Consider the following 23,753-nt stretch of genomic DNA (forward strand, 5'->3'; position numbering starts at 1 on the left):
CATAATTCCTCACAGAGACACATTGTGGAATGTGAACTGCATTCTCACAGTGGTCCTATAATTAATACATTGTGAAATTTCACATTATTGCTTTAAAAAAATGTCCCTTAGGCAAGTTAAAGAAACTGAAGCTCAGTGAGAGTTAACAACTTACCCAAGGTCAAATAGATGGAAAAAGTAGAACTTGAACCTGAATTAATTTGCTTCCAGATTTAATGTTCTTTTTACTATATAATACTGCCTAAATAAAATATGAATTGAAATTTAAATTGAGGAACATTAATTTAGGTATCCTCCATATCTAAAATTCAGAGAATTATTGCATGGATTCCTATTTTTAAAACTCCTGAACAGCCTCTGAAATCTCCATGGGTAAAGGCAAAAAAAAAATGTAGTACAGATTTGTGAGGAAATGTATTTTTGGTAATTTTCATTAAATGGAGACTAGAAAGATTGGAGAAAGGGACACGTACGTGTGCAAAGGGACATGTGGGAGAAAATGGTTGAAATGATTATCCCTATTTTACCAGTAGGACGTTTGATTTGGGAGAATTTCAATATGGGGGTAATTATTTTACTTTTTTTTTTTTTTAAGAAAACTCCCTAAAGTCCAACATGGATTTAGGCTTTAGCTGCCAACAACCTTCTATTTGGAACCAACATGTTAAAGGAATTTCTCTTCTGTGTAGTAGAGGATGGTATACTTAAAAAGATACCAACTGGTTTCTAAAATTTCAATTCAAACAAAAATATAACTACATAGCTTAGACAAAAAAGTGAGTTTAATACCCAACATTGTATTTTTCTTTGAAGTTCAACTTTGTCAGCTCTCCAAGCTTTGAATTTCATAACACAAGAGATTTATGTATGACTGACCTTACAAACTTGATTTTGTGAATCTAAAGCAAGAATGAATCTTTTCCACCATTGTTATGTAACCTGAATGTTGCCAGCCTCACCAGCTCATGTGGGCATTCATACCCACCTCTTAGTGGCTCATTATACTCCCTCCATCCATAACTGCCACTGGTTCTGTTTCTTGCATCAAGGTCTTCTTGGTTGTTTATGAGCGGCCAAGGACAGTGACTTTCATGCACTCAGAAACAGGTCTGCTCTCGAGCTGCTGTTCTGGACTTGTCATTGTTGTCTGCTGGCTCAGTGAGCCAGTGAAAGGGCTCTTACAGGCTGTGTCACTATTGCCTTTGCCCTTCCCATGAGCTCGAGATAACCCAGAGGCTCCTGGGCACTCAGGATGCCCAAGCTATGCAGGCAACGTGAGAGGATCAGCCATTCCCCAAATCTTGTTGTATATCATCACCTGGGCCTTCAGAACAACCCTAAATTTTACTAAGCCCTTCATGGTAAAAAGCATCTTTGCTTCAACAGTCCCCTCCTTGATCTCATCTCTCTTGTCACTGTCCTTTTTTTTTTTTTTTTTGAATTATGCCTGTGTTCTTGGCATATAGCAACCAAAAAACAATCAAGAATCCCCAGGACTTGAGACCAACAGGTGTCTGGTCATCAGTTTCATACCTGAGCCAAGTACACTCTGATAATCCCCCCCCCCTTTTTTTTTTACCGTATCTGCCCATATATATAGGGCAGTAAGAGGAAGATGTTTAAAAATAACATTGAAGCACTGCTATATAGTTAACAGCATTCCATTAAGACTCCTAGTTCTGCTGGAACTCAAAATTTATGCTAAGTATTTGCTGATCTTGATTCTAAACTTTAAATTCATTGGAAGAAAAACGTCCGTGTGTTAATCGTGATATCCAAATCAGAGAGGAACACAAAAAAACCCTCAAGATTTTGGAGTTCCCTGGTGGCCACAGTGGGTTAAGGATCTAGCATTGTCACTGTTGTGATGCAGGTTCAATCCTTGGCCTGGGAACTTCTACATGCTGTGGGAAAAAAAACCAAGGTTTTCTCTGAACATAAATTTTTCCAATAGGACTAGAGGGTTGGGAGCAGATAGGAGGGCCAGTTTCCAAATGTCTATTGTAATTCCGCCTCATTATTTTGTATTCTGAGTCAATATAGCTGACTTGGTTTTAACGGCTAAAAATATTTTGAACTCAGGAGGTGGAAAGAATAGGCTGGGTCTGATGATCAGGGACTATTTTTGTCTTTCCCTTTTGTACCTAGCCCAAGGTCATGAAAAAGCCATAAAAGTATATTTTCCACAGTGTTGTCTCAGCTGTGTGTGTGTTTTCACTGTGCTATGAATAATTGCTAAACTCTTTAACAGTGTTGTGTACCTGTTAAATCTCAGAGAATTCAAACTGAAGATTTTGGGTGTAAACTCAAAGCAGTTCTCAGTTACTGTTGAGTATACTTTGGATTAGATAAATTGTTGTTAGCTAAAAATAAGGTTATGCTATAATGGATATTTTACAAAGGAAATACTGTGATATAAAATTGATATATATATATATATATATACATAAGAAATATTTTCACAATGAATATACTTCAGAAGCATTTTAATTTTGATATAACTGTTTACTTGCAGTGCGTTTAGTAATAGATGAAATGGGTTTTATGAAAACTCCAGATGAGGATGAAACAAGTAACCTTATCTGGTGTGATTCTGCTGTTCAGCAGGAGAAGATTGCAGAGCTGCAAAATTACCAGGTGAGAAATTAATCAAGCCCAATTATTGGTCAATAGGAAAGTTATATGAATTCTATCATAATTTTCTTTAGACAGGGGTGGCCATGTTAAATTTCAGTTCTGACTTACCTGAATAGTCTGTTCCATTGCCATTCAGTTGTACTAACTCTTTGCCTGAAGACTGCATTCTTTCAAATATAACTTTAAACCTCTTTCCATCTTTAAGGAAGAATTGATTGAAGAAAACGTCCTAGGCTGGTGCTTTGCATTATGCTTACATGTGAAATAGATTGCATAAAGAGATCTGAATGTAGAAATCACTTGTAATGTCAGCTGTGTGTGATATGGCATCATTATTTTATTTTTAGAATGTAATACTAACATATTAAAACTAAATAAAAAGCCAAATACATGGAATTGTAGATAGTTGACATTTTGCATAGTTCTTCATCTGTTAGTGTAGAGGGTAATACAAAAGTGATTGTAAGGAACAAAGAAGTCCGTTTTCAGTAGTTTTTCTACAGTGCTTATCTGTATGAATGGAGTAGATCTAAGATACCAAAAGTGGACATTGAATTATCACTTATTCAGTAGAGAAAATTTAACTTTAATACTGTGAAAACAACTGTTTATTTTTTCTGTAGGTTTTTGCAATTTTTTTCTCTGATTACCGAAGATACTTTATTTCCACAAATTTATTATAGGTCATTTAACCTTAAGCATTACATTAATAATTGTCAGTTTACTAAAAAATTAAATCCAAAGGATGAATGTAATTGTATTATAGTATCAACGAATATGTTAAGTCATTGAGAATATTAATGTTTGCGTTTTTATTTTCCAGAGGATCAACCATTTTCCAGGAATGGGGGAGATCTGTAGGAAGGATTTCCTAGCAAGAAATATGACCAAGTAATCTTCATTTTCTTGTAATAGAAAAGACGTTTGAAATTTATGTTTTGAATATCATAGCGCTATCTCACAAGTTTATATTGATTTGAAATGATATTTTCATGGAATAGATAGAATTTTAGAACTAGAAAGGTCTTACTAGTTTCCTTGTTCCATTCCTCCACTTTATAGAGGAGGTAATTAAGGGTCAGATATGTGAATATTATCAAATAAATAGTTGTCGGCAGAGCTGGAGTAGAATCCTGGTTTTCAGAATTTCAGAATTTTTTTCCCCTGCAACTTGCTATCTCTCTAGCAACATAAACTTTTCTTTTAAACGTAAGAAGTTTTCTGTACATGGCATTCAATGTATGCTTACTTATTTCTTGTTGTGTTATATCCTGCATGTGTGTGCATGTGTGCTCAGAATACTCATTACTGAGCATCTAATGTGTGCCAGGCACTGTAGTAGGTGCGTGTGTGAGTGTACATACATGTAAACACATGTATACATGTCTACCCAGGGATATATACACACGTTTGTCTCAGAGACCAATTTAGTGTAATAATCTGCTTTCCTGGGAAAAACTGTTAACAGGTAAAGTGTTATGCTGAATATACTGCAGAATTTTTAAGCAGTTTGTGTTTCTGTTCCTTAGATTTTTTTATTTCCAGAAAGTTGGTAAATAGAAAAAATTTTTAATAAGAGAACTCTTTCACAAAGAAAGGTTAGGAAATGTGCATGTAATTAAAGAAACATTAGTATGCATTCATGTGAAAATTTATGATCCATTTACACAATATTTTCTGCATGTCTACTATATACCCCAGAGACTGCTAACTGAAATAACTAAGATAATTAAGGCCTAGTCCCTGCCTAGAACTCACATTTTAGTAAGGGAGAAAGACTGATGCATGTAGTAGTTTGATGTCACATTATAGGTAGAGTCTACGTATGCTGGTGACAAAGATGATGGGAGAGGTGATTTTGGGGAGGGCAGGGAAGGATTTATAGAGAAATTAAATTATGAGATGGACATTTAAACATGTATAGGAGTTTATCCTTTGAGAAGAAAGTAAGTAGAATGTAGGCAAAGACCATGGTGGGAGAAAATATTTGGAGACTTAAACCAACGTGCTGTTTGGGGGAACTTGAAACAGTTTTTATGGTTATATAGGATGTTGGAAGGCTCAACCTGAGATGATGCTGGAAATAAATGTAAAAGCCAGGTGGTTTATGCCATGTTATTATATTTTATTTAATCATTTAATCATTGATTCTTCTTCATTGTGTAAATGTCAGTAGCACTGAGAAAGAAAATTTAGACAAGGTTGAATAGAAATTACTTTTCAACATATTATCTCTGATTTACAGAATGATCAAGTCCCGGCCTCTGGATTATACCTTTGTTCCTCGAACATGGATCTTCCCTGCTGAATATACACAATTCCAGAACTATATGAAAGAATTAAAGAAAAAAAGAAAGCAGAAAACTTTTATAGTAAAACCAGCTAATGGTGCAATGGGTCATGGGTAGGTATTTTTCATTTGGAACATATAAAAATTTTTATTTTTATTTATTTATTTTTCATCCCATAACACAGAGAGCATTTTATTTATCCTAAAATGTCAACTTCATTGACCTTTCATAGTCAATCACTTCCCACCTATCCCAACCTGGAAATTGATCTTTTTCCAGTCTCTATGTTTGTTCTTCATTGTGATATAATTCACATAACCATACACTTTGTTAAAGTGTACAATTCAGTAGTTTTAATATACTCATGAGGTTGTGCAGCCATTGCTAGTAATTCAGAACATTTCTATCACATCTTAAAGAAAGCCCATATCAGCAGTCATTCTGCAATCTTCCCCACGTGTAGCCACTGACAACCCTTTCTTTATTTTCTGTTCCATTGGATGTGCCTATTTCAGACATTTCACATAAATGAAGTGATATAAAATGTGATTTTTTTTCCCCTTTGGCCTAGCTTCTTTCATTGAACATAATGAAAGATTCATACATTTTGGAACATGTATCATAATTATGTTGTTTTTATGGCTGAATAATATTTCTTTCTTTTTTTTAAATTTATTTTTTATTGTTATTTCCCACAACACACTTTTTTCCCCCACTGTACAGCATGGGGACCTAGTTACACATACATGCATACTTTATTTTTTCTCCCATTGTCATGTTGCGTAGTAAGTATCTAGACATAGTTTTCAGTGCTACACAGCAGGATCTCATTGTAAATCCATTCCATGAGCGATAGTTTGCATCCGTTGACCCCAAGCTCCCAATCCCTCCCCTTCCCCCCTCTCCTCCCAGGTAGCACAAGTCTATTCTCCAAGTCTGTGATTTTCTTTTCTGTGGAAATGTTCATTTGTGCTGTATATTAGATACCAGATATGAGCGATAGCATATGGTATTTGTCTTTCTCTTTTTGACTTATTTCACTCAGGATGAGCATCTCTAGTTCCATCCATGTTGCTGCAAATGGCATGATTTTGTTCTTTTTTATGGCTGAGTAGTATTCCGTTGTGTATATATACCACATCTTCCTAATCCAATCGTCTCTCAATGGACATTTGGGTTGTTTCCATGTCTTGGCTGTTGTGAAAAGAGCTGCAATGAATATGCGGGTGCATGTGTCTTTTTTAAGGAAAGTTTTGTCCGGATATATGCCCAAGAGTGGGATTGCCGGATCATATGGTAGTTCCATGTATAGATTTCTCAGGTACCTCCATACTGTTCTCCACAGTGTCTGTACCAGCTTACATTCCCACTAGCAGTGCAGGAGGGTTCCCTTTTCTCCACACCACCTCCAGCGCTTGTTATTTGTGGACTTATGAATGATGGCCATTCTGACTGGTGTGAGGTGGATATCTCATGGTAGTTTTGATTTGCACTTTTCTAATAATCAGTGATGTTGAGCATTGTTTCAAGTTTTTGTTGGCCATCTGTATCTCTTCCTTGGAGAAATGTCTCTTCAGGTCCTTTGCCCATTTTTCCACTAGGTTGTTGACTTCTTTGCTGTTGAGTTGTATAAGTTGTTTATATATTTTAGAGAGTAATCCCTTGTCAGTTGCATCATTTGAAACTATTTTCTCCCATTCTGTAAGTTGTCTTTTTGTTTTCTTTTTCTGTGCAAAAGCTTGTCAGTTTGATTAGGTCCCATTGGTTTATTTTTGCTTTTATTTCTATAGCTTTGGGAGACTGACCTGAGAAAATATTTGTGAGGTTGATGTCAGAGAATGTTTGGCCTATGTTCTCTTCCAGGGGTTTGATGGGGTCTTGTCTTATGTGTAAGTCATTCGGCTTTTTTTTTTGTCTTTTTGCCTTTTCTATGGCTGCTCTCCAAGGAATATGGAGGTTCCTAGGCTAGGGGTCCAATTGGAGTTGTAGCCACCAACCTACACCAGATCCACAGCAACACCAGATCCGAGCAGTGTCTGCAACCTACAACCACAGCTCACGGCAACATTGGATCCTTAACCCACTGAGCAAGGCCAGGGATCGAACCTGCAACCTCATGGTTCCTAGTTGGATTCGTTAACCACTGCACCACCACGGGAACTCCCAGCCATTTTGAGTTTATTTTGGTGCATGGTGTGAGGGTGTGTTCTAGTTTCATCGATTTGCATGCAGCTGTCCAGTTTTCCCAGAAATGCTTGCCTAAAAGACGGTCTTTTTCCCATTTTATGTTCTTGCCTCCTTTGTCAAAGATTAATTGACCATAGGGTTTATTTCTGGGTTCTCTGTTCTATTCCATTGGTCTGTACGTCTGTTTTAGTATCAGTACCACACTGTCTTGATGACTGTGGCTTTGTAATATTTCTTGAAGTCTGGGAGAGTTATGCCTCCTGCTTGGTTTTTGTTTCTCAGGATTGCTTTGGTGATTCTGGGCCTTTTGTTGTTCCATATAAATGTTTGGATTGTTTGTTCTAGTTCTGTGAAAAATGTCATGGGTAATTTGATAGGGATTGCATTGAATCTGTAGATTGCTTTGGGTAGTATGGTCATTTTTACAATATTGATTTTTCCAATCCATGAACATGGAATATCTTTCCATTTCTTTACATCTTCTTTAATTTCCTTGATTAATGTTTTATAGTTCGTGGCATATAAGTACTTTACCTCCTTGGTCAGGTGTATTCCCAGGGATTTGATTTTTTGTGGTGAAATTTTAAAGGGTATTGTATTTCTGTATTCCTTTTCTAATATTTCATTGTTAGTGTACAGAAATGTGACTGATTTCTGAATGTTAATCTTATATCCTGCTACTTTGCTGAATTTGTTGATCAGTTCAAGTAGTTTTTGGGTTGAGTCCTTAGGGTTTTCTATATATAGTATCATATCATCTGCATACAGTGACAATTTTACCTCTTCTCTTCCTATTTGGATGCCTTTTATTTCTTTTGTTTGTCTGATTGCTGTGGCTAGGACTTCCAATACTATGTTGAATAGCAGTGGTGAGAGTGGGCATCCCTGTCTTGTTCCAGATTTTAGTGGGAAGGCTTTCAGCTTTTCTCCATTAAGTATTATATTTGCTGTGGGTTTGTCATAAATGGCTTTATGATAAGGAATATTCCCTCTATACCCACTTTGGTGAGAGTTTTTATCATAAATGGATGTTGGACTTTGTCAAATGCTTTTTCTTCATCTATTGAGATGATCATATGGTTTTTGACTTTTCTGTGGTTAATGTGGTATGTGACGTTGATTAATTTGCATATGTTGAACCATCCTTGTGAATCTGGGATGAATCCCACCTGGTCATGGTGTAGGAATATATTAAAATTTTTAAAAATTGAGAGAACGAATAAATGTGAGTGGTTTCTCATGGTTGAGAACCAACACAAAAAAATAATGAAATAGGTTTCTGTCACTTTTTTGGAACTGGATATTTAATGAGCCCTTTTTACCACAGACTTCAATAATTCAATTTAAAAATTTAATCAACAGGTTGTGAGATTTTGATAGGAGGTAAAAAATAGATAAAAATAAGTGTTTTCTAATTTTTTTAAACATAAAATTTTCATTCATAATACTTTTAGTGTAATCTTTGAGAGGAATATCAGTCAGTGCAATAGAGCTAAACTGACTTAGAGAAGGAAATGGAAAGGGTGTTTCTGTTTTTATCTTAAAAATGTCTTAATGACAAAGTGTTTATCTACTTTGCAAATAATTGTTTTTCTTCATGTAGCTATGGTAATTGAATTGAAAATGAATAAGACACATTTTAAGCTAAATTGCTGAGAACTAGACATGTTAGCTGAGGATAGATTATACAATTTAATATTCCTGTTTCTTTTTGCTTTCTAATATTAGTTTTCTGCAGTTTACTTTTTGAAAGAAAATGTGGCTGAGGCTGAGCCTGCTTTTAATAAAAATGCATGAGTCATTTTAATTTTAGTGTGCTATAGGAAAAAAGATGTTTGGAATGTAGCTGCCAGGTAAATTATTGTTCAATGAATTTCCTTTTAACTTTTATCATAATTTAATAATTTATCATTATTTTTAACTGTGGTTTAGTAATTTAAAAGATGAACAAGTAGTATTAGTGGAAATTTTATATTAATTGTTTAATGTAAATTTGGTTTACTATATGTCAGTATCAAGGAGTTGATTGAAGTTCACATTTTCTCAATTTTAGTGTTAAAATTATGTTAAAAAATTCATATTATATATATATTTAATGTTAAACAGTATAAATAGATAATATTCTGTATTGATTACAGTATTAAACATAGCTGAAAAAGCATACTGTTGTATATGTGCTGCCAGGGTTTATCATGTAATGCAGTAGTACATAGGTGAAGGACACCTCTCTCATTTGTAGAATATATCTGTTTCCTTGCTAGTTTTCTATGTAATTGTTCTATTCATTATCAACTATAATAGAACAAAATAAAAACTTTAAAAAAATAAAATAAATAAAAACGCTTTTTTTTTTTTAAGAAAGTGGGGGGTATTGAAGACTCCAGCTCTTGTTGTTGAACTATCAGTTTTTGCTTTATGTATTTTGCGGCTCTGTTGTGAATGCATATGTTTATAATTATATTATCTCAATGCACTGATTTTTAAAATCTTTATATACTGTTCTTCTTTGTTAGTTGTAATACTTTTTGTCTTAAAGTCTATTTTGTCTGATCCTAGTATAGCCACTTCCGTTCTCTCTTGGTTATTGTTTACATGGAATATCTTTTCCATTTGTTCACTTTCAGCCTATTTAACTCTTTGAGCATGAAGTGTGGCTCTTGTAGACAGCATATAGTTGGGCCATTTTTTTTTGTACATTCTGCCAAATCTTGGCTTTTAAGTGGGGAGTGAATCCATTTTTAATGTAATTATGGATAAGGAAAGATTTACTTTTGCATTTTGTTATTTGTTTTATATGTCTGTATAGTTTTTGTACCTCAGCTTCTCCATTTTTGACCTCTTGTGTATTGCAAAGATATTTTCTAGTGTACTGTTTTAATTTCTTTGTCATTTATTTTACTATATATTTTTTGAGTTATTTTTTATGTGGTTGCTCTTGGGTTGCAATTAGCATCTTGATTTGTAACAACCTATTTTGGATTAACATGATTAGTTTTAATAGTAAAAAAACAACAAAACTTTGCTTCTTTTTTGCTTTGCTCCTCTTTATGTTGTTTTATCGCAAATTACATCTGTGTACATTGTGTGCTCATCAAAATAGATTTATAATAATTGTTTTATGCAATTTTGTTTTGAATAATACAGGGAAAATTAGGATTTATAAAAAAACAGTAAAAATGACTTTCATATTTACCTTTGTCATCATCTTTACAGGTGTACTTTATATCTTTGTGTGGATTTGAGTTACTGCCTAGTGTCATTTTGCTTCAGCTTGAAGGATTGTCTTTAGAATTTCTTGTAGGCCAGGTATACTAGCAACAGACTCCTTCCAGTTGTTGTTTATCTGGGAATGTCTTAATTTCTCTTTCAGTTTTGAATAGTTTTGTCAGATATAGAATTCTTGGTTAGATTTTTTTTTCTTTTTCTATTAGCACTTACTGTCTTCTGCCCTTCATTGTTTCTGATGAGAAATTAGCTCTTTATCTTAATGGGGATCCCTTGGGTATGATGGATGGCTTCAGTCTTGATACTTTTAAGATTTTCTTTTTTGTCTCTTCCTTTGACATTTTGATTAGAATATGTCTTAGTGTGCCTTTCTAGGAGTTTATCTAACTTGGAGTGTTTTTAGGCTTCTTGCATGTGTTGGTTAATTTTTTTCATCAAATTGGGAGCTTTTTCAGCCATTAATTCTTCAAATAGTCTTTTTGCCTCTTTCTCTTTTCTCCTTTTGAGATTCCCATCATAAGTGGGTTGATTTTATTGATGCCCTACAGGACTCTTAGTTATGTTCATTTTTTTTTCTTCCTGTTCTTTAGACTAGTTAGGCTCAATTGATTTATCCTCAAGTTTTCTGATTCTTTTTCTGCCTTTCCAAATCTTCTGTTTAGCCCCTCTAGTTATTTTTTTGTTGCAATTATTGTACTTTTCAACTTAGAATTTCTGTTTGGTCCCACCCACCTTTAAAACATTTTCTATATTGATGTTTTGTATTTGGTGAAATATTATTCCCATGGTTTTCTTCAGTTCTTTGTACAAGATTTTCTTTTTGGAACAAATTTAAAATAGTTGATTTAAATAATTGATTGTCTAGTAAGCCAGATGTCTGGATTTCCTCAGTTACAGTTTCTATTAATTGATAATTTGCTTATGTATGAGCCATACTTTTTTTTCTTTGCATGACTCATTATATTTTTTTGAAAGCTGATCATTTTGAATATTGTAATGTAGCAACTCTGATAATTGATTCTCCCTTTGAAGTTTTTTGTTGCTGTTTGTTCTAGTTGTTTTTTGTTTAGTGATCTTTCTGAAATAATTTTGTAAAGTCTTTATTCTTTGTTGTGTAGGGTCTCTGAAGTTCCTCTTCTGTTAGGTCAGTGGTCAAGTAGTAATTAGACAGATGTTTCCTTAAACACTTGGAACCCTCTCCAAATATTCCTTGGTCCTTATAGTATGTGTGTGCAGTGTGTGTGTGTTAGAACATGCCTTCAACACTCAACCAAGCAGTCTACAACTCTGTCTTAGCCTTAAAGTCCTGCTTGTGCAGCCTATGGTTAGCCAGAGGTAAGAGCTTAGGGCCTTTCTGGAGCATACACATAAACCTGGGCATGCATATAGACTTTTAGATTCCCAGAAATATGTCAAAGATTTTCAAGCCCTATTCCTTAATCTTTCTTCTCGATCTTTGCAGTTTGTCTGTTGTTTTTCCCAACTGTTTTTTGTTGCCCTGGGCAGCTGGACTAATACAATCATCTTTAAATGTCCCATCGTCCCCCAAGTAGCTTCCTCAGCACTGGAAAAGTTCCCAGTTAGACAAGCAAAAGCAAGCCCTTTTGAGGTCCTCCAGAGAGCCACAAAACTGATTGCAGCAAACAAACAAAACAACCACAAGAATGTTCTACAATGCTCCTTCTAGAACCAGTACCTGTTCTGGAAACATGGGCTATTGTTCAAGGCCTCTACTGAGCTGTGGGTTGGGGGATGGTTCCAGAGTAAGTTAAAATGCTGCAAAGCTATTTTACACAGAATCAACTGTTTTTGTTGTTTTGTTATTTTTTTTTTATTACATGTTCCCTGTTGTTACACACTTTCAATTAGTATTGAGGATCTCTAAAAGTTGCTTCTGCCAATATTTTTGTGCTCTTTGTGTGTGTGTGTTTGTGTATATGTGTTGTGATGGGACAGACTTTGGAGTCCCTGCTCCACTACTTTCCTCTTGAGTGTTTTTTATAACTTTGTAAATATATTGACTCCATATAAAATTATTTTAATCTTTTCTTTAAACTTAGGATTTCTTTGATAAGAAATGGTGACAAACTTCCATCTCAGGATCATTTGATTGTTCAAGAATACATTGAAAAGCCTTTCCTAATGGAGGGTTATAAGTTTGATTTACGAATTTATATTCTGGTAACATCGTGTGATCCACTAAAAATATTTCTATACCATGATGGACTTGTGCGAATGGGAACAGAGAAGTACATTCCACCTAATGAGTCCAATTTGGTAAGTGATACCAGAGTATAATTTTACTCATTTGTTCAGCTTAGCTACTTTTTAAAACACCTGCTGTGTATTAACATTAAATCAACAAAGTTCTTCCTCTCAGGCTTTTATAGTCTAGAAGAACTGTATACATAAACAAGACTGCCTCTCATTTATAGACAACTTTGTGAAAATTAGAAAAGAAGGGTCTGCTGCTCCAGGTAGGCTAATGAGGAAGAGACACTGGCTTTAGGTGCTGTGAGCACAAGGATGGATTTCAGAGTTCATACGTATATGTAGTGGTCCTGTATAGGAATGATTTATATAGACATATATATAAATTAAAAGTAGTATGCCATTTAGAAGTGCACATCAAGTGTTACGGAGTTGAGTGTAAGAACAGTTTTGGTTCAGCTCCTCCTAGTGGAGGTGGTATTTGAGTAGGCTTTGGTTAAAGATATGGTTTAACATGTAGAATGTGGGAGAAGGTGCATGAAACAGAAAAGGAAACATTTTTAAAAAGTAGAATTATCAATTTGTGTTGGAACAAAGAGAAGATTGTAAATTTGCATTGATAAAACATAAGGTAGAGACATAGATTGGCAGTTTTGAGGTGCATTTTAATTCTATTAAATGGAGATTTTTATAAGTATTTTCCATTAAGATTACCTATGTAAAGCCATAACATATTGATGAAAGTTATAACTGAAATTTGTAGTTTATGAATGTCAAACTATAATTTATTATAATTTATCATGAAAGTCAGAAATCATGATTTATATTTTATGAAAGACAAATTGTAGTTTATTATCAGTACTTTACAGTTCAGTTAAGTTCTAACCCTATATTTGGATTTACTAATTATATTGAAAATTACAATTAGTTAAAGATTGACTCCCACTTTGTCAAAGACCTGGTTATTGTTCTCCAGTATGAGGCATATAATTAACTATATTGAGTGGTCATGTTTCCAGAATTTAATGGTGATTGATTATAAATGTTGCTATGTACAGTCAACTGAAAAATGTTGTAAACCTGGCAGAGGAAGACTACAGGAACTGTCAAACTTTTTCAAAAGAGGAAGAAAAAAAGAGAATATTTTCTTTAAAGTTCATGAGGTGTGGATATATCCAGTCTCCAAGTAATGTTTGAACTTTGCTGTACTGTGGGCCTTGTTCTGGTTTTAGAATGACAGTGACCACGACACATATAGTACCTGACCTCACAAAAGTAACTGTCTAGTGCAGAGGCAGAAAATAAAATAAACAATTATAATACCCTGTAGTCAGTGTAATGGTCTAAGGAACTAATGTTGCTTATGGCAGTACATAGTAGAGGCATCTAACTCATTGGAGATAATGATTAGAGAGGGAGTTTATAAAGTGAAATCTGAGTAATGAGGGGTTAGCTAGGTTAGAGGTGGGGTGGAGTGGGGTGCGACTCCGGAAGAAAAGCCCAGAGGTATGGTACGTATGTTTATGATGGCTAAAGTACAGACTAAGAAAGGAGGGCGGGATGGAGAATTCTAAGGCCAGATCCTTGTAAAGGACTTTGGAATCTAATATAGGAAGAGGCTAGGAATTTAACCTAGGAATAAGGGAAGCATTGAAAGATTTTAATAAAGGAAAGAGGGAATGAGATTTTTGTTTTAAAAAGGTCACCTGGTCTATGGTGTGGGGGATGTGAGATGAGGGTAGAGATGGATGGGGTGGACCAGAGTAAGGGAGTCAAGAAGCTGTATTCTGGAGGTCCTGTTGTGGCTCAGCAGTATAAGAACCTGACATAGTGTTCGTAAGGATATGGATTCAATCCCTGGCCTCGCTCAGTGGTTTAAGGATCCAGTGTTGCTGTGGCTGTGGTGTAGGCTGGCAGCTGCAGCTCCAAGTTGCCCGCTAGCCGGGGAACTCTCATATGCCTCAGGTGTGGCCCTAAAAAGAACAACAACAAGAACAAAAAGGAAGCTATGTTCTAGTCCAACCACATGTGAGAGGAAAGATGACTTAATGTGAAGTGATAGCAGTAGGGTTGGACTAAGAATAAAATCCAGATTTAAGATATATTTACAATAACACAGATGACATTGATATAGTGACAGGTTGATTTATAGAATGAAGGAGAGAGAAAGTAAGGATAAAACTCAAGATTTTTGGCACAGGCAGTTGGGTGGGCAGATGACATTCACCGTGATGGGGAGTACAGAAGCTTTCAAAGTACAGACAGCTGATGCGTTTGGTCTGAGGTGCCTGTGTGACTCCACAGGGATCTATAATAAGATCATACAACGCATTTGGATAAATAATACGGGTCTGCAGTTCAGACAAGAGAGCTGAGATACAGGCATCATTTGGGGCTTGTCAGCTCAGAGATTATAATGAAAATAGTTGGAGTGGAAAGACTGAATTATACACATGTAAGGCCAATAGTCACATTTGGGGAGGAAAGGATAAGGGAAGAGATGGGAAAGGGTAAGACTCAGAAGCTTATTTAGGTGATCAAGTGGTTTATTCTAGTTTCTTTTTTCTTCTTTTTCAATTTTCTTTGTTTTTTTTTTCTTTCCTTTTTTGGACTTCCCCACAGCACATGGAAGTTCCCAGGGGAGGGGTGGAATCAGAGATGCAGCTGCCGGCCTACACCACAGCCACAGCAACACCGGATCCTTAACCCACTGAGTGAGGCCAGGGATTGAACCTGTGTCCTCATGAATACTAGTTGGGTTCATTACTGCTGAACCACTATGGAAACTCCTATTCTGGTTTCTTAAGTTGTCTGTATGTGATTTGCTTCAGTAGATTGGCTTAGGAAATAAGAAAGCCTGGGAGTCAGGAAATGTAGCCTCTAGGGTTTCACTTTGCTGAGTGCTCTTGAAACACATAATCTCCTGGCTTTGATTTTCACATGTATGAAAATAAGGATATTCTCCTGTGTAAATGTCAGTGTTGTTCATGTATCTGTAAAATTTCATGATCATATTCCTACAGGGAGATATGAACAATTTAAAAAGTGAAATACCAAATGTGTCTAAAGTGAGATCATAATTATGTAAAAGGTAAATTTAAGAAAAAGGTGGAACAAAGAAACCAAAATCCTCTCATTGGCTGTTTCAGGACAGCAGACGGCTGCAACTTTTTCCCTTATTCTTATTTCCAATTTTTAAAATAGCGAGTGTGTATTTTATAATGATCTGTATATTTCTGTAAGAGTTGAATATTGATGAATTCTATATATGGAGATCATAAGAGAAAGCTTCATACACTGCAATATAATAAACATTCATTTTTTGCTACCAATGTAGCAGCCAATCCTAGAAAAGTTTTGTCAATCCCAGTTCATTATATTGAGCCTGCATGCTGAAAAATAGGGTGGAGAGTAGTTATTTCCTTTTCATCCTTTGCAGGTTGCTATTTGATTCATAGCTGCCATCATGTCTTCTATGGCAAACGTCCAACTGACAATGAACTGTTTAGAAGGGGATTTTTGTCAAGGTAGATGTGAAATTGTGGAATTTCGAATCCTACTTACAAAGATAATGTTTTAAGAAAAATGCAAAGTTCCATTTCTTACTCACTTTTTCACTAGGGTAGCTAGAGTTTTTATTACTAAAACTGCCAAATGACAGCTCCTCAAAATATTACTTTCCAAACAAAAATGATTTCTATTTTGGAAACTAGGAAATATTGTAGTTTGATTGATTTCTTTTTTCTTTAAATCAAGCACTTAAAATTAGACAAGTGGGAGGTTTATGCACTTTCTTTTAAGCATCACTTAAAGCTTTCACTACTTTTCATGAAGGTAGCTACTGTGTCTCTCCTGTTAATCTTTGCATCCACAGTGCCCAGCACAAATTCCTGCCAGTAGTGGGTGCTCCTTAAATATTGCTCAGTGAATGAAAAAGAAATTCCTAATAATTGGTGGGCATATGAGCTAGTAAACAATATGTAACTCATATGATCAGTTCTGGATGTTTGCTTCAAAGGTTTTAGTGCTATAGACCTAAGTAACTACAGTAAAAATGAAATATGATAGAAATATCATTGGTTATTAACAAATCAAATACTAATCATGTGCCTGAAGTATATATTCACTGTGATGCAACATTGCTATCTGAGTAATCTTTGGGAGTAGGATCATGGAGATAGGATTTATAGACCTCACGAATATTTATGATAGACATATAAGGTGCCATTAGATGTCTATTACTTGACAATCATCAGAAGATTTTTATGAGCATACATTTTTTAAAAAAATGTGTTTGATTTATAGTGTTGTGCCAATTTCTGCTGTACAAAGTGACCCAGTCCTACATATATGTATATATATATATACACACACACATACACACACATTCTTTTTCTTATACTCTCTTCCATCATGTTCTATTCCCAGAGATTGGATATAGTTCCCTGTACTGTACAGTAGGACCTCATTGCTTATCCGTTCTGAATGTAAGAGTTTGCATCTACCAGCTGCAAACTTTCCTATGAGAAGTTTTAAATGTTGGATTCTTTCTCAAGTCTATTTGAGGATAACATTATCAACAAACAGAAGACTATAAAGAGACTATAAATTTACTGTTAATCATTTAGGCGTCTGTCCAGCTTTGTGCACTGCTTCAGTCTGCTGACTGGAAGTGCACCGTGTCTCATTAACCAGTTATAGCGTGGGAGGGAAGAGCTTGTGTTTGGTCGCTGCCCTCTTGATTTCTACTACTATCTTGAGCTTTCATTTTTTAGCTTTCTTTGAAAAAGACACAGAATGTTCTTTCAGAAAATTCATCTCCCAAAACAAATCAGGGTGAAAATTTTAGAAAAACAAAAACAAACGAACTAAGAAAAACAGACTTCAAACTTAGAGAATTCTTCTTGCTTAGCAATATAGAGTTTCACATTGGTCATTTTCTAATATATCCTTATTATTTTGCTTAGCAATATATAGTTTCACATATCCTTATTATTATCCTTGCTTAGCAATATATAGTTTCATATTTTTCATTGTTGTATATATCCTTATTATTTTAATACTTTCCATGGTAGATATATTTTGAATAATATACTTTGTATACTTTGTATATGGCTACATTCACATTCACAATCCTTTTAAGGAAAATGTGCCATTCAATTTTATATGAAAATGATATAATCATGAAGTTATCAGTCTGATACTTTAAACTTTAAAATTGTCTTTCATCTTTGGATGCTTTCTTTTCTGTGAAGCCACATGGTTCTAGAGTCTCATAGGTGATAATGACTTTGGTTCTTACTTGTTACAGACCCAGTTATACATGCATCTGACAAACTACTCTGTGAACAAGCACAACGAGCATTTCGAAAGGGATGAAACTGAAAACAAAGGCAGCAAACGTTCCATCAAATGGTTTACAGAATTCCTACAAGCAAATCAGCATGATGTTGCTAAGTTTTGGAGTGATATTTCAGTAAGACTATACCATTCCACAATTTTAACTGCCTTCCCTGATATTAATTTAAAGGATCATCAACCATTTTAAATAAAAAACAAATTACATTAGACGGCAGATAATGTGTGTGTTTTTATGAAGAAAGTGGAATTTGTCATGGCCCTTGATAGATAAGCAGTATTTTTACTGCTTGGGATGGGAAAGAGGGAATTCTAAATGGAGGCAAAAGTGTTAAGTAAAAGCACGGAGGCATGAGAATAGTTAAAAGTGACCCAGGTTGGCACATAGTGTATTTGTGGGAGATTCCTGAGGACTTGGGGCTGAAAAGATATTTGGAGGCCAAGTTTTAGGTCTGAAAATCAAGATTTAACTTGGTAGGCAGTAAGGATTCATTTTTAAGGAGGAAAGTTATAAGGCCAGAGACCATGAATGTAGAAGATAAATCTGAAAATGGGTGTAGAATGGGTTAGAGGGAAGACCAAGAGTAGGTAGAGGATGGTACTTGGGAGTAGTTTAAGTGAAAAGAATGGCCTGAGTTGAGCCACAGTAAAAGAGATGACAGTGAGGTAGACAGTGGGATTATGTGAATGTTTGGAAGGGTTGGTGTCAGGTGGGGTGGGGAGCTTGGGGAGAGAGGAAGAAGTATTCAGAGATTCTGCTGCAGTTTTAAGGAGTAATATAGGGAAAATGAGTGTGGCATTATCTGAAATAGTGTAAGAAGGAATTTATTTTGAGAAGAAGATGTAGAGCTTAGTTTTTGAGATGAGGGGAAAGAGTTCTATTCATTTATTTATTAGTTCATTCATTCATTTATTCATTTACTCAGTGAATATTTATTGAACCCATACTATAAGCCCATCTCTGGATGATAATTTGAAGACTCCTAAGATACAGCTTTAGGCTTCAAAAAACTTGAGTTTGGTAGGAAAAATGTGCACATAAATTGTTAATGAAATGCAACGTAGCAAGTAGAAAAATAGAGGCCTACACTGGATTCTGTGGAGATGTAGTGGAAGCCCACATAGAGGAGCTCTGGTGCATGGGTTGGGAGGGAGGACTACCTGGAGGCATTGACACCTGCGCTAAGTTTTTAAAAGTCCATGAGGCTATGATGAGTTCTGTTTTAGATGGGTTGAACTTGAAATGCTGTCTCAGGTAGCAAAGTCAAGCAGACAATTAAAAGTGTATAGATGGATGCAATTGATAACTAAAGCCATGGTGGTGGATGCAGTTCCAAATGGTAAGGGTAAAGAGAGAAAAGGGAACATGCATGAGAAGATGACCTTGGTGAAACAGACCCTTTATTAATCCTAGCAGAAATATCAAAATGGTATTCAGAGTTGGAGGAGTGTGTCTGTTGAAAAGACTTAATAGCATGATTAGTCTTTACAATTTGATTCAGCTTTCCTTCTGGGACAAATAATATGTATTTAAATAAATGTATCATGGAAAATAGACATGAAACAGTTCATTGTTGGTTGAACTCGGTTCTCTTGATAAAATCAAAGAGAAAGTCAGCATCATTGTGTTTATTCTTTTTCTGATTTTTTTGTTGGTTGATTTTTTTTTTTAAATCTTATTTTCTGTGTCACAGAATGTACACCCAAAGGTCCTTAGGTGTCAGACAAGTGAAAAGGAGTGAAGTAGTCTGGATAGAAGAAAATAGGGTGTGCTGGGAATGGTGGTGCTTTGATGAGCATAAGAGGTCTAAAGGAGATGGACACCACTCAGCACCAGCCTATTGGTGCCTTGTGGTATTTTGGGCCCAGTCCGCCTTATTCTTCTAATTTTTCAATAGATGCCATACATTTACTGATTTATAAATGTTGGCAACAAATTCAAAAATTTTAAAAATATAGGCACTTCAATGGATTTTAAAGTTTGTCCATTTGGATTTGGTCGGATTCTCACCAATTTATTAACCTCCTACTGTATATTCCTGAAGGACTGAAAACATCTGGACAAGAAATTTGATTCCAACAATCTGTTTATTTATTTATAAGCCAGTTTTTTTTTAATTCCAAAAATATTCTACTAATGAGAATTTACTATCAGAAGCATCAAAGTGGTGAAATTGGCAGTTTGGGGGTGGTAGTTCGTTGATGGAAAACCCTACTTGGTGATGCCTGGAAGATTTAATGAATAGATTGTTTGATGACTAGCTCATTGGTACCAAGAAAGTTTTGGATGCCCTCTGGTATTCTTTTTTCTCTACCAAAATTTTCACTTCCATATGGGTTGGATTCTTTGGAGAAGTCGTTGTGAAAAGGTGGAAGCTGTTGGGTTGCCTTGGTGAGGAATGTACAGAGAGAAAAATGAGTATCATTAACTTTATAGACGTCGGTTTTAAGTGATACTTTCCTTACATAATTGAATTAGGAGAAGGTATACAACTAAGATGATACTAATAAGAAGGTATGGAAATTAGAGCCTAAAATATCATTTTCAGATATGACCTGAACATTCAAATGTGGGCCTATTAAGTTCTGACACACATTTCATGATCTTTTCTATAAATGGGTAAATTTTGCTTCATTCTTGACTACATTAGTTATAATGTATATCAATAATCTATAAATAACCAATTAGTTAAAAATTAGTAGATGGTTAACTTTTCTAAGAATTAACCATCTACTAATTCTTACAATTATCTTGTCAAACTCTGTGCATTTATGTAACTTTTAAAAAATTTCCCTTCTTTATTAAGAATGCACGTACTTATACATATCTTTTCAACGTGACTCACTGGGATAATATCAAAAGAGAATGGTAAGAGGAGGTGGAGAGGGCAATTGTGCAGTAAATTTTTATCTTAATAGTTTACAGGTGTCATGAATTTAATAGAACTTTTTTCAATGACTACTTTACTGATGGTCATTTCTCTAAAAAGTAGCTGTCTATATATGAAAATTAACATTTGTCAATACCCTCCATGAAGAAAAGATATATGTACTTTTTTTGGTGGTCAACAATGAATAAGAAATCAATAGAAAGTCAGGCCATAGTGGTTAAACATAACTTTAGTAACTCATAAAATCTTCCTTATAGAATACTTTTTGTACACTTTAGGTGCAACTCTACGAATCACCTTTCAAAGAAATGTTGGAAATTCTCAAAAGCATTAGTGGAATTTGATTTGATTGGTGGCATTTGCATTTGGTTATACCATTTCTGATTTCACATAAACCTGCAGTCTTGCCCTTACACTCCTAAAGTTGTTGTTTTTATGTAGAAAAATTGCAGATTTGCAATTCGGTCTAAATATTTTCTCTCCCCCCACCTCAGCCTGTCTTTTTTTCATATAGACACTTTTTAGCCAAGGCTTTAACTACTTTTTCCCATTCAAGTGGTTTCAGTAATAACATGGCATTTCTATTTTATCTCCATATACTTTGATGCTACCATGAATTTGTTTTTTTGAATAAAATTCCTAAGAACAGCCTCTCATGGCATCTCTGGTGTCCCCAAATATGGTCTGGATTAGAATTCTGAGTAACAGGGAGGTTAACTTCTGTCTTCTCTGTTTTCCTCTCATATGATAAATGCAGCTCCCTCCAGGCAGGGTGATGTTTGAGTCTGATCTGCCATGTGAGGTAGATTTCTAGAATGATGGACTAACTATAACAATAGCAGCTAAATTGCTAACCCTTCTTGAAGGTTTACTCTGTTCTAGGCATCATGCTAAGCATTTTTCCTGGAGTCTCATTTTGTCCTTCCATCAGTCTTTCAGGGCAGGTATTGTTACTATTGCCAGTTTACATTTGGGAGAAATGAAAATCATAAAGTTTAAGCCACAGGACTGAGGTTGCACATTGAGCCAATAGGAAAGCCTAGAATGAACCCAGAAATTCTGACTTTGGAGCCAGATTCTTAACTGCCATGCTCTACTGCCTACACCTGTAGAGAAGGTGTTAAAAAGATAATGTATTCTCAACTAAAACCAGTGAGACAGCTTTTCCACAATTCATAGCTTGTTCTCAAACTTCAGTAAACCCTTTTCTTTTATTAGCGTTAGTAACTCACCCTAGTAGTATTATGTGTCCTCACAACAAATGTTGATAGCTAGTTTGTTAATTGTCAGTACTCTCATGTCAGAGAAGTCTTATGAGCTACAAAATTATCACTGCACAGAGAAATCTAACTCTCCTACATTCTGTCTTCCTGGGCTTTCAGCCTTTGTCTAAGTGGGAGGTTTTGTAATATTGTTTGTGAAGTAGTTTACTCTCCTTGTAATTTTCTTCCCTCCCATCTCTTCCCCTTCTATGTGGTTTCTGAAAAGGCGAGCATAGGATCCTACCCTTTCTTATTCAGCAAATAGAAGCCAATTTATAAACTTTTACTTATTTTGTGAGCATTTACCAAATGCCAGGCACTATCGTAAGCACTGGGAATGGGATTATAAATAATGCAGACAAAGATGCTATTTTAACAAAAAGAGAAAAAGGCCAGCTGGTTCTGTGCTGTGTAGTGATGGAGGAAGGAAAGAGGCATGGGTGCCTGCTCTTGACTCAGGGGTCAGGGAAGGACCCTGAATATCAAGGAGCCGGGCATGGGAATCTTGGGGGAGGGTGTCCCAGGAAGAGGGAACGGCTAGTACCAGAGGCCTCAAGAAAGCAAGCCTGGCTGGAAGGCAGTGGGCAGGAAGAGTTGGATACAATGAAGTCAGAGCTGCAGCAGAAGTGAGGTGCCACAGAGCTTTCTGAACCTGGCCAGGATGTTAGCTTGTAAATTCAGGCCTTGCTTCCATGTATGCAAGCCAGATACAATGAAATAAGTCTTTTCATCTTTTTTTTTTTTTAATCACAATCTTTATAGGAATTGGTGGTAAAGACCCTGATTGTAGCAGAACCTCACGTCCTGCATGCATATCGAATGTGCAGACCTGGTCAGCCTCCGGGAAGTGAAAGTGTCTGCTTCGAAGTGCTGGGGTTTGATATTTTGTTGGATAGAAAACTAAAGCCATGGCTTTTGGAGGTAAGGGATTTCTTTAAGAAGAAAGAGAAATGATCACTGTTCTTGTATATTATAACAAATGCTTTTGAAATGTTGTACTTGGCCCATTGTTTCCTTAAATGGCGTATGTGGGAGGAAGAGAAGGAAAATTCAGGGAACACAACAGTTACAAAAGTGGATCAATGTGTGTTTGATCTTACTTTTCCCAAATTGTATTGGGTGTATTTCTAGGTCAGGAAGTTTACATATAGCATGGATCTGCTTTTACAGATTTGTTGTTTACTTTCTCAGCCTCACAGCTTTACCGCTTTATGATTTCTGCGTGTTGTCTTTCCTCTCTTTGGGTATCTGGGCTGCAAGACTGTAGCCTGCCTGGTTGCAGTGTGTCTGAAAGGAGAGAGGCTCCAACTGGCTCATTAATTAGTACTTAATACCTAAAACCCCAGGTGGCCTGCATTCTCTTCAAGGCTGTATTATATGCTTGGGGCTCCCCTCTTGTCTAGCCTATCAACTATGCCTTTGGGTTTGCTGCCAGACCCTGGTATGGTCAGAGTTGTCATTATTTTTCTTAGATTATAAAAGGTCAGATAACATTTGGAAGATATGGAATAATTTAAAGGAGAAATAAAAATAATCTCTGTTTCAGATTTTTGCACCAGAGTTCCCTTGTGGCACAGTGGGTTAAGAATCTAGCATTGTCACTGCAGTGGCTTGGGTCACTGCCATGGCTTGGCTTTGATCCCTGGCCGGGGAACTTCCACATGTTGCAGGCACGGTCAAGAAAGAAAAAA

General features: G+C 35.6%; 1 protein-coding gene across 5 annotated transcripts in view; it reads left to right on the forward strand.

The window, feature by feature from the left end:
- The window catches only part of TTLL7 (tubulin tyrosine ligase like 7), a 156,144-nt gene that overhangs the window by 51,486 nt on the left and 80,905 nt on the right, over positions 1 to 23,753 (forward strand). For all 5 annotated transcript variants that reach the window (XM_047794247.1, XM_047794249.1, XM_047794246.1 and 2 more), the window contains 6 exons: positions 2,516 to 2,637; positions 3,461 to 3,528; positions 4,883 to 5,041; positions 12,401 to 12,617; positions 17,863 to 18,027; positions 22,825 to 22,983. In XM_047794247.1, coding sequence (XP_047650203.1) covers positions 2,516 to 2,637; positions 3,461 to 3,528; positions 4,883 to 5,041; positions 12,401 to 12,617; positions 17,863 to 18,027; positions 22,825 to 22,983 — 890 coding nt within the window. The remainder of the gene's footprint in view (positions 1 to 2,515; positions 2,638 to 3,460; positions 3,529 to 4,882; positions 5,042 to 12,400; positions 12,618 to 17,862; positions 18,028 to 22,824; positions 22,984 to 23,753) is intronic.

This window comes from Phacochoerus africanus, chromosome 8, assembly GCF_016906955.1.
Source record: "Phacochoerus africanus isolate WHEZ1 chromosome 8, ROS_Pafr_v1, whole genome shotgun sequence".
Taxonomy (NCBI): domain Eukaryota; kingdom Metazoa; phylum Chordata; class Mammalia; order Artiodactyla; family Suidae; genus Phacochoerus; species Phacochoerus africanus.